Source organism: Gekko japonicus, unplaced genomic scaffold (genome assembly GCF_001447785.1).
Source record: "Gekko japonicus isolate JY-2015 unplaced genomic scaffold, Gekko_japonicus_V1.1 scaffold1219, whole genome shotgun sequence".
Classification (NCBI taxonomy): domain Eukaryota; kingdom Metazoa; phylum Chordata; class Lepidosauria; order Squamata; family Gekkonidae; genus Gekko; species Gekko japonicus.
The window spans coordinates 191,680-204,627 of NW_015177048.1; the positions used below are offsets into that span (position 1 = coordinate 191,680).

A 12,948-nucleotide genomic window follows, 5' to 3' on the forward strand; every position below is an offset into this window, starting at 1 on the left:
GGGGTCTAAACTGGTAGAGACAGCAAAGGAAGGATTGGGGTTGTAGTGTATAGCTTGATAAAAACATCAACTCAGTGTGCAGCAGTGGTGAAAAAGACCAACTCCATCATAGGGATTATTAGGAAAGAAAGGGGAAAATAAAATGGCAAATATTGTAACGCCTTTGTTTATATGTGTGGTGTGGCAGCCTTTGGAATACTGTGTATAATTCTGGTTACCTTACCTCAGAGAGAGATGAACATATCCAACCAATCTGGTCATCTTCATAGGCCCTGCTTTGGGTGTTCCTATCATCCAAGATTAGACTGGTGGCAACCTGAGAAAAGGCCTTCTTAGTTGTGGCACCAAAACCTTTGGAACTCCCTCTCCAGGGAGATTCCTCTGTTTCCCTCTATTGTTGTCTTCTGTCAGTGGGTGAGGACTTCTGTTTTGTTTGGCATTCCCTCTCTTCTTAGCTCTCCGTGTGTGTGTGTGTGTGTTTGTGTGTGTGTGTGTGTAATGCGTGAAATAGTCACTGCCTTGGGATCCTGAGTTGGGTACAAAGAAGATGATCCAGGAGGGAAGTAAATTTTCCTACATGGAAAGGAAGTCTGAATTTTTCCCATACAAGGACATCTGGGGACATGGTAAAGGTTTAAAAATTATGCATGGCAGAGAAGACAGACAGGGAAAACTTTCTCTCCCTCACCTACAGTACTGCAATTTAGGGTCACCAATGAAGTTGTTGGATGATAGATTCCAAACAGACAGACAAGAGACAGGTTGAGCTTCCAGTTGGGGCGGCGTCCTGCTCAGATGCTCTTCGCAGAGCTCCAAGGCATTCAGGTTTTTCTTCTTATCTTTCGGATTTGATTTGTCTCACAGAGTTGCTCTCTAAGTTAGAATAGTGTATTAGGGTAGCTCAAACAGACAAAAAATAGTATTTCTTCACCCAGTGAACAATTGTGATATGCAGTGGATATAGTTATGCTACTAGTGTAGATGGCTTTAAAAGAAGAATTAGGCAGATTCATAGTGAATAGGGCCATCAGTGGCTGCTAGCCATGGTGACTAAAGGGAAGTTCTGTGTCCTGTCTCTGAATACCAGTGCTAGGAGATTACTTCAAGAGAATTATAATTATTACCAACTCGCCGTGAGCGCTAAAATGGTGGTACTGCGTGGAGCTGTGGCCACTAAGGATACCATCCTGATGATGTCATCTGTTCCCTTGTTAGTTATTGTGGAGAGCACCTATGTTATATTGAATGTTTTTAAAATGCAGTTTTAATGTTTTATGTATTGGGCATTGGCCCCATCTTGTATGCCACCCTGAGCCTGTTCACGGGGAGGGCGGGTTATAAATGTAAATAAATAAATAAATAAAACCTTGGCCTGTATACCCTGTTAGTTGGCCCTCAGAGCAACAGGCCCCTGTGAGAAAGAATACTAGAGGGATCACTGGTCTCATGTTGCAGGGCATCTCTTACATTCTAATCTGTTTTGCAGTGAATACCACAGCCGAATAGCTCCATGTGTAATAATGGTAAATGACCATCTGCCCTTGAGGTTGCATGCTTTTTGATACACTAAAGTGTTAAGGGATGTCATTTTTTGATGCAATCAATTCTTGCATTTCTTAGCTTCGATTAATAATGGCTAGACACAAAATGTCTGTTGCCCATTACAAGATTTCCAAACTTTGAAAGTATTATTCATGGAGTACAGAGAGTGTCCCTTATGGGAAATATGTCTATTAAATCAAGATGAGGAAGACTTGAAGTGCTTTATATGCACAGCTTCAGGTTGTTTTTGCTTCTTAACATGTGGTGTAATTCAGGAACACCAATTGGTGCCCCATAATCTAGGATTAGCATACTTTAGAATTATATCGGTAATGTTTACATTTACTGGTATCTCAACAGGGTTGGGGGTGGGGTGTAACTCTCATTTGTCATGGGGGTGGGGGGTGTTGTTCATGTAGCGATTTCTGCAACCGGTCTTTTCTGTTCTTTTACTCCCCTGCAGAAAATATTAAATCCTCCCAAGCAGTACAAAAACTTCCAGATTGAAATGAAGAAAGATGGATGTGTCTTGCATGGGTCTGATAAGCTCTTTCCAACGCTGACAGAGCTAATGGATCACTTAAAAGGACAGATTCTTAGGACAGACAATATAGTCTTCACTCTCAAGAGATGCTGTCAGCCAAAGCCAAGAGGTACCTTTTTGTATTCTATATTCTATAAAAGGCCTGAGAATTCTTCCCACAGATAAATATTTATTAGTTTCAATTGATTTTGTGCTCATAAATCTAAGATTGACATTCTTATACTTCAGTATAATGGTTTGTATCTTGCCAATATTCTGATGATGGAAGATGGGGAGCAGGGACCTCTGCTCTTTACCATCCTCACTACAGCTTCCCTGATCATTGTGGCTTTTGTGTGTGTGTCAGTCCCATAACCCCCAGCATCAGCTTCTCAGGCGTTGTGAGGAGCTGCTATGGGAAGGTGGGAACCCCTCCAAGGAATACATGTTCTAAATGATGCCATCATAAGAGACTCTGATTTGCCATTCCTAAAGTATTAGAAATGTATCAGTCATTTTAATGTAACCTGAGATCTTTTCAATGCCTGAGAATTGGTTCATGTGTCAGCTTCTGTGTGTAAGAAGTATGTTTCTCTGACGTTCTAGTAGTTTCAGCACCAGTTACATGTGCTCCTCCCTGCCACCATCTTCCTCCAGTTTCCTTGCAAGTAAAGAACTGCCACTGCTCATGAATCTTTTGAACAATGACTTTTGTGGCTAGAAAAAGGAGGGCATTGATCCCACTGGGCTGTTTGATTTCTCTTTATTTGGCTCTGCTGCTTTCCCCTGCAGTTGGGAACATCCAATAACAATGAAAACAATCTAAAGCCTTGTGAAAAATATTGTGGTCTACTTTATTTTCGTGAAAAAGAAACTTCAGGAACTCAATAGAAAAATGGAAAACTGATATGGGTAGAGGAGAAACTAGTAAGGGTAGGATGTGTGCGCACTCACTTCCTCAATAGGTGGATCTATTTGAAAACTGAATATATTTTTCTTTGCAGAAATCTCTAATTTGTTAGTTGCTACAAAGAAATCCCAAGAATGGCAGCCAGTATGTCCACTAGGTCAACTAAGTTTCCATCGAATCCTCAAAGATGAAATAATCCAAGTAAGTTGTTGTGTAATTCCAACTATTTCATGCATGTATGTTGCTGTTTTGCCTTACAAAAATATTGAACACCAATGTCTAAGAAGATACAGAGCCACAATATATTTTTTCATATGATGTTCTTCAGCCACCCTGCTCCCACTTACACCATCTCTAGTTACATAAATAGTATTAAAAACTGTTAAAGAATGTTAACACACGCCTTCGTGTTCTTTACCATTTCTACAAGCTTCTATGTACTCTATTGTCAATCAGTCAATATATTCTATTTTTTTAAAAAGTTACAGACCAGATTGCTTTTTTGGTGAGAGATTACATCAGTTTAACTTTTTAAAATTGGGTTGTGATTTTAATTATTGCTTTAATACAGAAGTGCATATTTCACACAATATGGTTTTGATAAACACATGTATAGCATGATTGTATTAAAGTTTGTAGACCACGCTTGTAGCCTCAGAATACCCAACAATATAAATGTATAGCACAAAGGCTATCCTGCACAAACTGGTTTGCAGTCCGGAAAAAGACAGCACTCTAAACAGATTAATTTGTATTCTTTGTTATAAGCACATTAATATCCTTCTGTTGTAAATAAGGTGCCAATTACTACTTCATTAGAATTTCAACTTATGTCCATCATAATGGACTCAGTGAAGCTGCACTATCTCTAGCATCCTATTAGTATCAAATATTAATACCTTTCATAACTGAAATTCAGAAAAATGTATTTTCATGTAATAATAATAATAATCGTTTCAATTTATTGATCGCTCTTTCCCACACACCTGCGGGCTCAGAGCGATTTACAGTTACTCTTTGACAATTGGACTAACAATATATATGTAATATATGTAACAATGTAATGTATTTTCTGTAGTGACTCATCATGGTACTTGTAAGTTGTTAAAACAAACAAATGGCAAAGTTTGCTATAGTCTGATTGCTGGATTAAATTGTGTTTTAGGGTGAACACCTTGGTAGAGGAACAAAGACACAGATCTACTCTGGCATTCTTAACTATAAGGATGATGAAAGTTATCAGGCTGAAAAAGATATGAAAGTTCTCCTTAAAGTCTTGGACCCTAGTCACAGAGATATTTCTCTGGTAGGTTTTTCTCTTCTCCAGTGTTAAAATGGCAAATCTATAAAATGGTTGCTAATTTTTTTGGGGGGGATACAATCTGTAATGATAGAGCTTCACATGTAAGACTTCAAATATAAAATGTTCAGCCCATTTAGATAATGGCATAATTCTATGTTTGTGACTTAGGCGAGAGTTTATTCAGATAGTTTCATAAACATGTAAGTAATGGAATTCAACTGCTGGTGTTGCTGTGTGTATTTCTGATGACCTGGAACTCTCCATTAGAAAAAGAAGTCGCCCATCCTCAGTCTTGCCACTTAGATATGGCGTTCCCCCAGTCTTATCTGGTAATCACTGTAAAGACAGTGATTTCCCTGGAGAAGGGAAAGTGTTACAGGTTTGACTGTATCTATTTCCTGTGTTTTGGCACTGGGTAGAAAGACATTAATACATTTACCTTATTTCTTTCATAAAAATGCCCTTCTTAGCAATTCTCTTTTATACATTGGGTATAATGACAGGAGTGTGGGATCCATTCCTGACCTTGTTGGGCAGGGCATTCCACCAATGGGAGCCACAGCAGGGAATACTCAAGTATAGGCGGTATTTGCAGGATGGCATCTTTAAAAGCCTTTGCTCAGGTGAATAAAGTTGTCATAGCAGAGCCTATTGGGAGGGGAGGTCCTATAAATGTGTGGCCATGGTGGACTTTTTAGGTAATAACTAGCACCTTGAATTGAAGCTGGAAACTAATCAGTACCAAATGGAGTGACTGCAGAATAGGTGTAATGTGCATAGCCTTCCTAGCTCCAAATAGCAATCTGCCCATGACATTCTGTACCAGATGAAGTTTCCGAGTTGTCTTTAAGGGCAGACCCATATAGGGTGCATTACAGGGTTGAGGTTAACATGGCACATATCCACATGGCGTGATCAGCCCAGTCAAGATAGGGAGTCATCATCTAGGCTAGATGAAGATTGAAGAGAACATCTTTTTACAACTGAGTTAACTTCTCCAGCAATAATAATGCTGAGGCGGGCATAACCCTAGGGGTGGCCAAACTGTGGCTTGGGAGCCACATGCGGCTTTCACACATATTGTGTGGCTCTCGGCAGGGCAGCTGGGGAAGCTAAATATCTTTAGCAAACAAATAAATATCATTTGACAAATAAATATCATTATCAATATTTGCTTTTATCCCTTTTTATTATTTTGACTGTCTCATTTAATGTTAATAAAAAGCAAATTTGCATATTTTCCAATTAAAACATGCATGTAATATTTGTTCATGTCTTGCAGCTCTCAAACATCTGACATTTATTCTATGTGGCTCTTATGTTAAGCAAGTTTGGCTACCCCTGACAGTTGTGTTTTTTAATCCTTGGTTTTAATTTGAAATTTTTTGTTTCATTTTTACATTGCATCTTAGTGATAATGTATGTGTTGAGTTGATCATCATCTTGATGATTAACTTACGTCTTGGTGTTCTTGTAAGTCAAGTCCAAACAGAAGGCAGGATATAAATATTTTATATAAATGAATATCTAAATAAACTGAGTCAGTGAGAGTGCGCTGAACTGGGTCAGATGTGGGAAGCACAGTACCTACCAGTTCTTCACCTCCATCTTGTATGGATTTCAGCTACTTCAATCTTAGCCATTGGACCACATTAGCCGGGGGGAGGGCAGGGAGCATATTGGATCATGTGTGCAGCTTAGTTGGAGACAGTCCTATGAGCTTCAGATGTGGTGTAGTGGTTAAGAGTGGAGGACTCTAATCTGGAGAACCGAGTTTGATTCCCCACTCCTCCACATGCAGCCAGCTGGGTGACCTTGGGTCAGTCACAGTTCTCTCAGAGATCTCTCAGCCCACCTACTTCACAGGAAGTCTGTTGTGGGGAGAAGAAGGGAAGGTGATTGTAAACAGCTCCAAGACGCCTTCGGGTAGTGAAGGGCGGGGTACAAAACCAACTCTTTTCCTTTTTTTTCTGTATTCAGGGTTGTTTGTGATCGCCTTTTATGAATGACTATTTGCATAAAGTGTGTGGGTGTAGAGACACAGGAATCATGCCAAAAGCTTTTCTGTGCTGCATAATATTACATGAAACCAACTCTTAGTTAACATAGGAAGCTGTAACTTGTGGAGAATGTTGCTCAATGTGAACAGCAGGTTCAAATAGTAATGTAAATAGGCACACAGCATTTTTTTTAATGTGACTGACATTGTCTATCCCTAGATTTTTAACCGTCTCTTCATTCTTTCATAGTCTGTTGATCTAAATTCTCTGCTTTGTTACCAACTGAAATTTGTGCTTTTTTTAAAAAAAAAACAGGCCTTTTTTGAAACAGCAAGCATGATGAGGCAGATTTCCCACAAACACATTGTCCTCCTCCACGGAGTTTGTGTCCGTGATGTAGAAAGTAAGTAAACTCTTTGAATATGGCTGTCTTTTTAAATAGAACTGAATGTGCACATGCAGTGGGCTCTACTGTGTGAAACTAACAGTTCTCATATTTCTGCAAATTTGGGGTTTCCCAGGTTTACAAAAAAATATGAAACTAAACAAAAAGTAGGATAACCCCCACCCCAGCCCTACAGGTATTGTGGGGAAGAGCCTGCCAACGTTGTGGTTTCCTAGCAATGCAAGGGTGATGTGTAAAAATGTGTAAGAATAACAAAAACATTGGAGATAGCCCAAGGGGGTGGAAGTACTGGGGTGGTGTGGGGTGATAGGCATCGGGGACAGGAAAGGCCTTTGTGGTTGGGTGGGTTGAGAAAGGGAGGAAAGGACAATTGAGCAAGTTGGGGGCAGGGAGAGAAAAATCTGGGAGACTCTATGTCTGACTCTGCCTGGGGAGCGGGAGTGGCCCTGCATCAGAAGGGAATGGGACTTTCCTTGTTCTGTAAGTACTCTAGGTGTGTAATATTACCCACTTCGGCGGGAGGGTGGGGTAGAAATTTAATAAATAATTTAAATAAATAAATCCACCTTTTCCCATTTAAATGAGAAAAAACTCCTGTTCTGATGCAAATGAATGCTTCATGAAAGACCCTTGCTCAGTTACCAAAAGACAAGAAAAATTGTGACTGAGCTGGCTATGTTCTTTCCTGCATACATTCTTTTCTCTCCCCCCCCCCCCCTTTTTGTAGATATTATGGTGGAAGAGTTTGTTGAATTTGGACCTCTGGATCTCTTTATGCACCGCAACAGTGATGTGCTGACAACACCTTGGAAATTCAAAGTAGCAAAACAATTGGCAAGCGCTTTAAGCTATCTGGTAAGGTCAGATGTTAGCTACCAGTTGGCACTTCTTTCCGTCACTCTTCTGTCTCTCCATACCTTTGCACACTAGCTGCACGAACAGAGCTTGTTTATTGACCAGCAGCTGCTTGGGGCAGCATCTTGGAGGAGGTGACAGGCATGAGTTGTACCTGTGGTCACCTCCCAGACCCAGGCTGTTGCCTTCCTCTCCAGGCAGGCTTCAGAACTCCTCAATAGTCTACCTTTGCAGCCCATGGGGCAACAAGGGGGAGGCCCCGCCCCCAGCTCATTTTGCTGTTACTTGGGTGGCAAAATCTGTTGAGCTGGCCTTGAAAGCAAACACTTTCACAATTTTATAATTTTTGGAATGCCTTTTTAATTTTTTAATTTTAATAGAGTTTTATTAGTTTATATATAGAAAGGGGGGAAGGGAAAAGAAGGGGGGGGAAGAGTACAAAGTTGTATAAAAATTTCAAATTAGCATTCTGCATGCAAACCCTCTCCTGAAAGTTTCACAACTATTATAACCATCTTTCTTATTGTTCTTCATTTCATTTAGTCTCAGTTTTAACCAGTCATAAAACGCCCTTCATGGTCCCATAAATTCTTCTTCCATTTTTCCTTTTAGTATATTTGTCAGTCTGTCCATTTCAGCACATTCCATAATCTTCGTTATCAACTCATTAAGCGTTGGATTTTCAATGTCCTCCATGTCATTGCGAATAAGATTCTGGCTGCTGTTGGACTGCCTTTTTAAAAAGATGGATATATGCAATACAGTCATGATCTTTTCCTCTGTTTCTAATGTACTGTTGCTTGGTATGTCCTCAGTTTGCTTGGGCTTGTGCAGGTCCTGCAGTAAGGATACCAAATAATCCTTGCTCCTTCTATTTGCAAAATTGTTCAGGGAATACGCATGCTTCAGCGGTATTACACAAAGGAAAGGGCGGTGTTTTTGAACTGCTGCTCTTGGTTTTTATGAATTGTGATTTTAAGAGGGCTTTTTCAGTTTACTCAAATGTATTCCATATTTGGATATTGGAATGCCCTAATTTATAACATTTTCTCATAACCACAGGAGGACAAAGATTTGGTACATGGAAATGTATGTACAAAAAATATATTGCTGGCAAGGGAGGGAATTGACAATGAATATGGACCCTTCATAAAATTGAGTGACCCAGGAATTCCGATTACGGTGCTGTCTCGGCAAGGTATAATTTTTTTTAAAAAAATAGAATATTAAATGAGGAAAATTATCTGGGTTGTAAACTTGTTCTTATATGTACATGTATGTTACTAGTGCTAACACTTTATGTGCCTAGTTTTCCAGAGCTGCACTATGAAAACAGCAGGTGGTGTTATATTATGATTAGAATCCACTTCTGATGCTTTTGAAGTTCTTCATGTGATTTGGTTGGGATTTCATCATTCTGAATATGAATGTCAGCTACATATTTGGCTCTGTTAACTGTTCACCACTAACACGGAAGGCAACATATTACAAAACAAAACCCATTAGAGACATTCATAGATAGAAAATGTTTGGAATATGATTCCAGGATGGTTTTGTTTTGTAATTTCAAAAGATAGTCTATAGTTGCTTTCAGACTCTTATCCCTGCATCTGTCTTCTTTATTAAAGAAGCACTTCTGTTATAAATCTTCAGTAATTTCTCCCAAGAGTACACTGTGCCCTTCAAAACGAATCTCAGAAGCTGTGCTTCTATAAGCCCACAAGTCACAATTAGTTCCAACATCTTCCCATCATTTTATTGTTTTAAGAATGTGTTGAACGGATCCCTTGGATTGCACCTGAATGTGTTGAAGACTCCAAAAACTTAGGCATTGCAGCAGACAAGTGGAGCTTTGGCACGACCCTGTGGGAAATCTGCTACAATGGAGAGGTTCCACTAAAAGACAGGACCTTGGCAGAGGTAAGGCGTCGGGCGGTCTTCTGGTCATGGTGCTGCTTGCTTTCATTGGCACTTCTTTGCTGTCTGCTAGGAAGCATGTAGGTGAAGTGGAAGTCACAATAGATTTCTTCTCTGTAGAATTCTGGAGGGTTGTAAAATTACCAGCCTGGGCTGACCAGCTCTTGACTGCTTGCTCTGTTTCAGTCTAATGAAACTACAGTGTGGGAGTCTGATTTGGGGGAAACTTGAGTGATCCAGGATTTCCCATTGCATACTGACCAGGCAAGGCACACTTCTACTAATAAAGGGTTTTTTAAATAGAGAGGTAAAAATATTCCGGGAACGATCATGTTCTTCTGTGTGCATGTGTAGGACAGGAACTTGGCTGTATAGGGCTCTGTCTGGTCAGAGAATGTGTCTTGTGAAATTTAGAATGAGAAAAGAGTCTTATTTTCCAGTCCCATGACTATACCTGTTGGTTCCACCTGTCTTACAGAAGGAAAGGTTTTATGAGGGACATGCCATGCTCCCAACCCCATCCTGTAAGGAGTTAGCTGATCTGATGAAGCAGTGCCTGCACTATGACCCTAACCAGCGACCATTCTTTAGAGCAATTATGCGTGATATCAACAAATTAGAAGAACAAAGTAAGAAATTTTTTTGCTCATTTTCTCTCTAGAATTGTAATTGAAATTGATTCTGCTTGCTAAGTGGGATGCCTTAATGCAGCTGTATGTACCAGGAATGTAAACATTATTGTCTAGTTGTCATGTGGTCAGGGAGGCAGGGATACAAGTTAGAGGTGATGTTGGTTCGGAAGGCAGAGGACCTGAAAGACATGGTGCTGTCCAGCTTTCCTGGGGTCTTACTGACTCACTTAAAAGCCTAAGGGTGACACCTGATCCAGCTTTATTGCTGGAGAAGCAGGCTGAGGCAGCTGCAAAAAAAGTCATTCTGCCAACTCCATTTAGCCCAGAAGATGGCCCCCTACCTTGACTCTGCTGACCTGGCCACATAGGTCCATGCTCTGGTTACCTGGAGGCTAGAGCAGTATTTGGGTGTGCACTTAAAGACTATTCAGACTGTCATAGACCCCTGCTGGGTCCCCCTGGGTTATTGGTCTTTGGTCCCTGGCTTGGAACCCAGGACTTGTGGGTCCTTGAGGTTGGATGCACACAAGAAAGCCAGACCTTGTAAAATACATATTAAGGTTTATTAACTTATTAAAACACTGACTGCACAGTACAGTCTCTACAGCTTAATAGCAAGAAAACAAAGAAGCTAACTTTTCTATCTAATACATCAAGTACCTTGGCATTAGATGACAAACCTTGCAGCATAAAATCCACACAGTAGTATAAAAGCATTCTATACGTTACAGTCCATCGCGATGAAGCATAACCTATTTAGGCAAACTAGCAAGGCATTAGCATGGCTTCCTCTGACCTATACCCCTATTATAGCTTTTTACCCTTTGGCATCAGGTGTTGTCTTGGATCCAGTCAGCATCCTTCTTCAGTGGATGTTGGCAGCTGTGCCTTATTCCCCCCTCCCATCTGGTTATACAACTGAGCATTAATCAATCACCACATTCTTCAGCCCACCTTGAAAGAGATAAGGATGGTAGCTGCAGGAACCCTGAGATCATGAACACCTGTGAGCCAGACTAGGCCTTCTAATATTCATGTTAACCCATGAGGGGAGAACAGAGTGCTTGGCCTCACACAGACTCCAGTTGGTACAGACTGCTGTGGCCCAGCTGCTGTCAGGCACTAAGCGGAATTCGCTCCTCACTCCCTTTCTGCAGACACGCCATTGCTTGCCAGTCAGTTATTGGGTTCAATTCAATTCAGCACTGCAAAGCCCTTAGAGGTCTTGGACCCACATACCGGTGGGACTACCACTCCTCCTATGTTCTGCTGTGACAGGTCTGCTCTGCTGAGCAAAGCATTCTGAAGGTGCCACCTTGCAAACAGGTAAAATCAGCAGCTGCCCATTCATTCTCTGTGGTGGCTCCTACATTACGGAACAGTCTGCCTGAGGCTGTTAGGAAGGCACTCATCTTTCTATCGTTTTGCAAAATGTGCAAAACAGAATTGTTCAGGAGGACTTTCTTGTAGAAGGGGCAAAGCTGTAGTGTAATGATTCATCTCAGGATTGTCCTGTTGCCTTAAACAGATATGTTTGCATATATTGATTCCCGTGTTCTGCAGTCCCAGCCTTCCTAGGGATCTTTGCTGTTGGATTGAAATGTTATCATACCTGTAATTGGCTTACTGATTGACTGCAAGGGTTTTTTTTTAACTATACTTGTAATCTGCCTTGAGTCCCTGTAAGAAAGGCAAACTATAAATGAATTATTATTTTTATTATATTGATTATAAGTAGTAGGAAGATGGTGCTGTCTAGGAGCCATATCAAGATCTACAATGAGATCTTATTCTGGGTTGTAGCTTCCATGGGCCAAGTTTCTGTGTTGCAACCCGTAAGGTGGTATTCTGTGTGAGGTGAAAGGGCAGGGCTCTCTCTTTCCACCTCGCCTGACTCCTGACACTGTATCTATTTGCCAGAGCTACAAATGTGGGACCACTGTGTTCCCTTAGCCCTTGGGATGCTGTAGCTGAGGGTGTATTTATTTATTTATTTCATTAGATTTTTACCCCGCCCTCCCAGCAAAGCCGGCTCAGGGCAGCTTACAGCAATATAAAACGAGACAATAAATAATAAAACCCGGTCAATACATTAAAACCATAAATATACAACTAAAAAAGTGCTAGCATTAATTCCTCAAAGCATGGTTGGCACCAAGATATACTTCAGCTGTCCCAGGCACTCGGGGGGGCTATATTTGGGGGGGGGGTCGGGGTCGCTCTGCAGAAGCTGTCAGATGGCAGTGGTGGCAGTAGTAGTGGTGGCTCCAAAAGCCTGGCGGAAGAGCTCCATTTTACAGGTCCTATGGAACTGTAACAGGTCCCGCAGGGCCCTGATCTCCTCCAGAAGCTCGTTCCACCAGAATGGAGCCACCACTGAGAAGGCCCTAGCCCTCGTTGACACAAGCCTGGCCTCCTTGATGTTCGGGAGGACCAGCCGATTCTGGGTCCCCGATCGCAGTGCTATCTGGGGAACATATGGGGAAAGGCGGTCCCTCAGGTTTGCAGGTCCCTGGCCATAAAGGACCTACCACTCTTTGCCTGGAAAAGAGCTCTTTTGCTTTGTGTTCTGGTGCTGTAGTGCAGTAGACATGGCAAGTCTGTAGTTTTGGGACAAGGAGGAATTGTTACTTCAAATTTTTGTAGTAGAATTGGTGGCTGCCAATCTTTACCCTCTGGCATTGCCATTTTTCTCATTTGCACTACCTTATTTTTGGGGGAGGGACTTAAAAGCAGTTTTCCATCTTATGTTTGGCATGGAATCAGGTAGTGAACATGTACATGGAGAGACATCTTCAGCCTGCTGGTATTACCTGTTTTAAGGAGGCATAAACTCCATAAATAGAGATTATTTTAAGCA

The 12,948-nt window shown here is 41.2% G+C and overlaps 1 protein-coding gene across 2 annotated transcripts in view; it reads left to right on the forward strand.

Annotated features, from left to right (window-relative positions):
* JAK1 (Janus kinase 1) overlaps positions 1-12,948 on the forward strand; it is a 79,633-nt gene that overhangs the window by 54,250 nt on the left and 12,435 nt on the right. For both annotated transcript variants that reach the window (XM_015428095.1, XM_015428096.1), the window contains exons 11-18: positions 2,006-2,195; positions 3,070-3,176; positions 4,141-4,281; positions 6,594-6,681; positions 7,412-7,539; positions 8,602-8,737; positions 9,308-9,459; positions 9,935-10,085. In XM_015428095.1, coding sequence (XP_015283581.1) covers positions 2,006-2,195; positions 3,070-3,176; positions 4,141-4,281; positions 6,594-6,681; positions 7,412-7,539; positions 8,602-8,737; positions 9,308-9,459; positions 9,935-10,085 — 1,093 coding nt within the window. The remainder of the gene's footprint in view (positions 1-2,005; positions 2,196-3,069; positions 3,177-4,140; positions 4,282-6,593; positions 6,682-7,411; positions 7,540-8,601; positions 8,738-9,307; positions 9,460-9,934; positions 10,086-12,948) is intronic.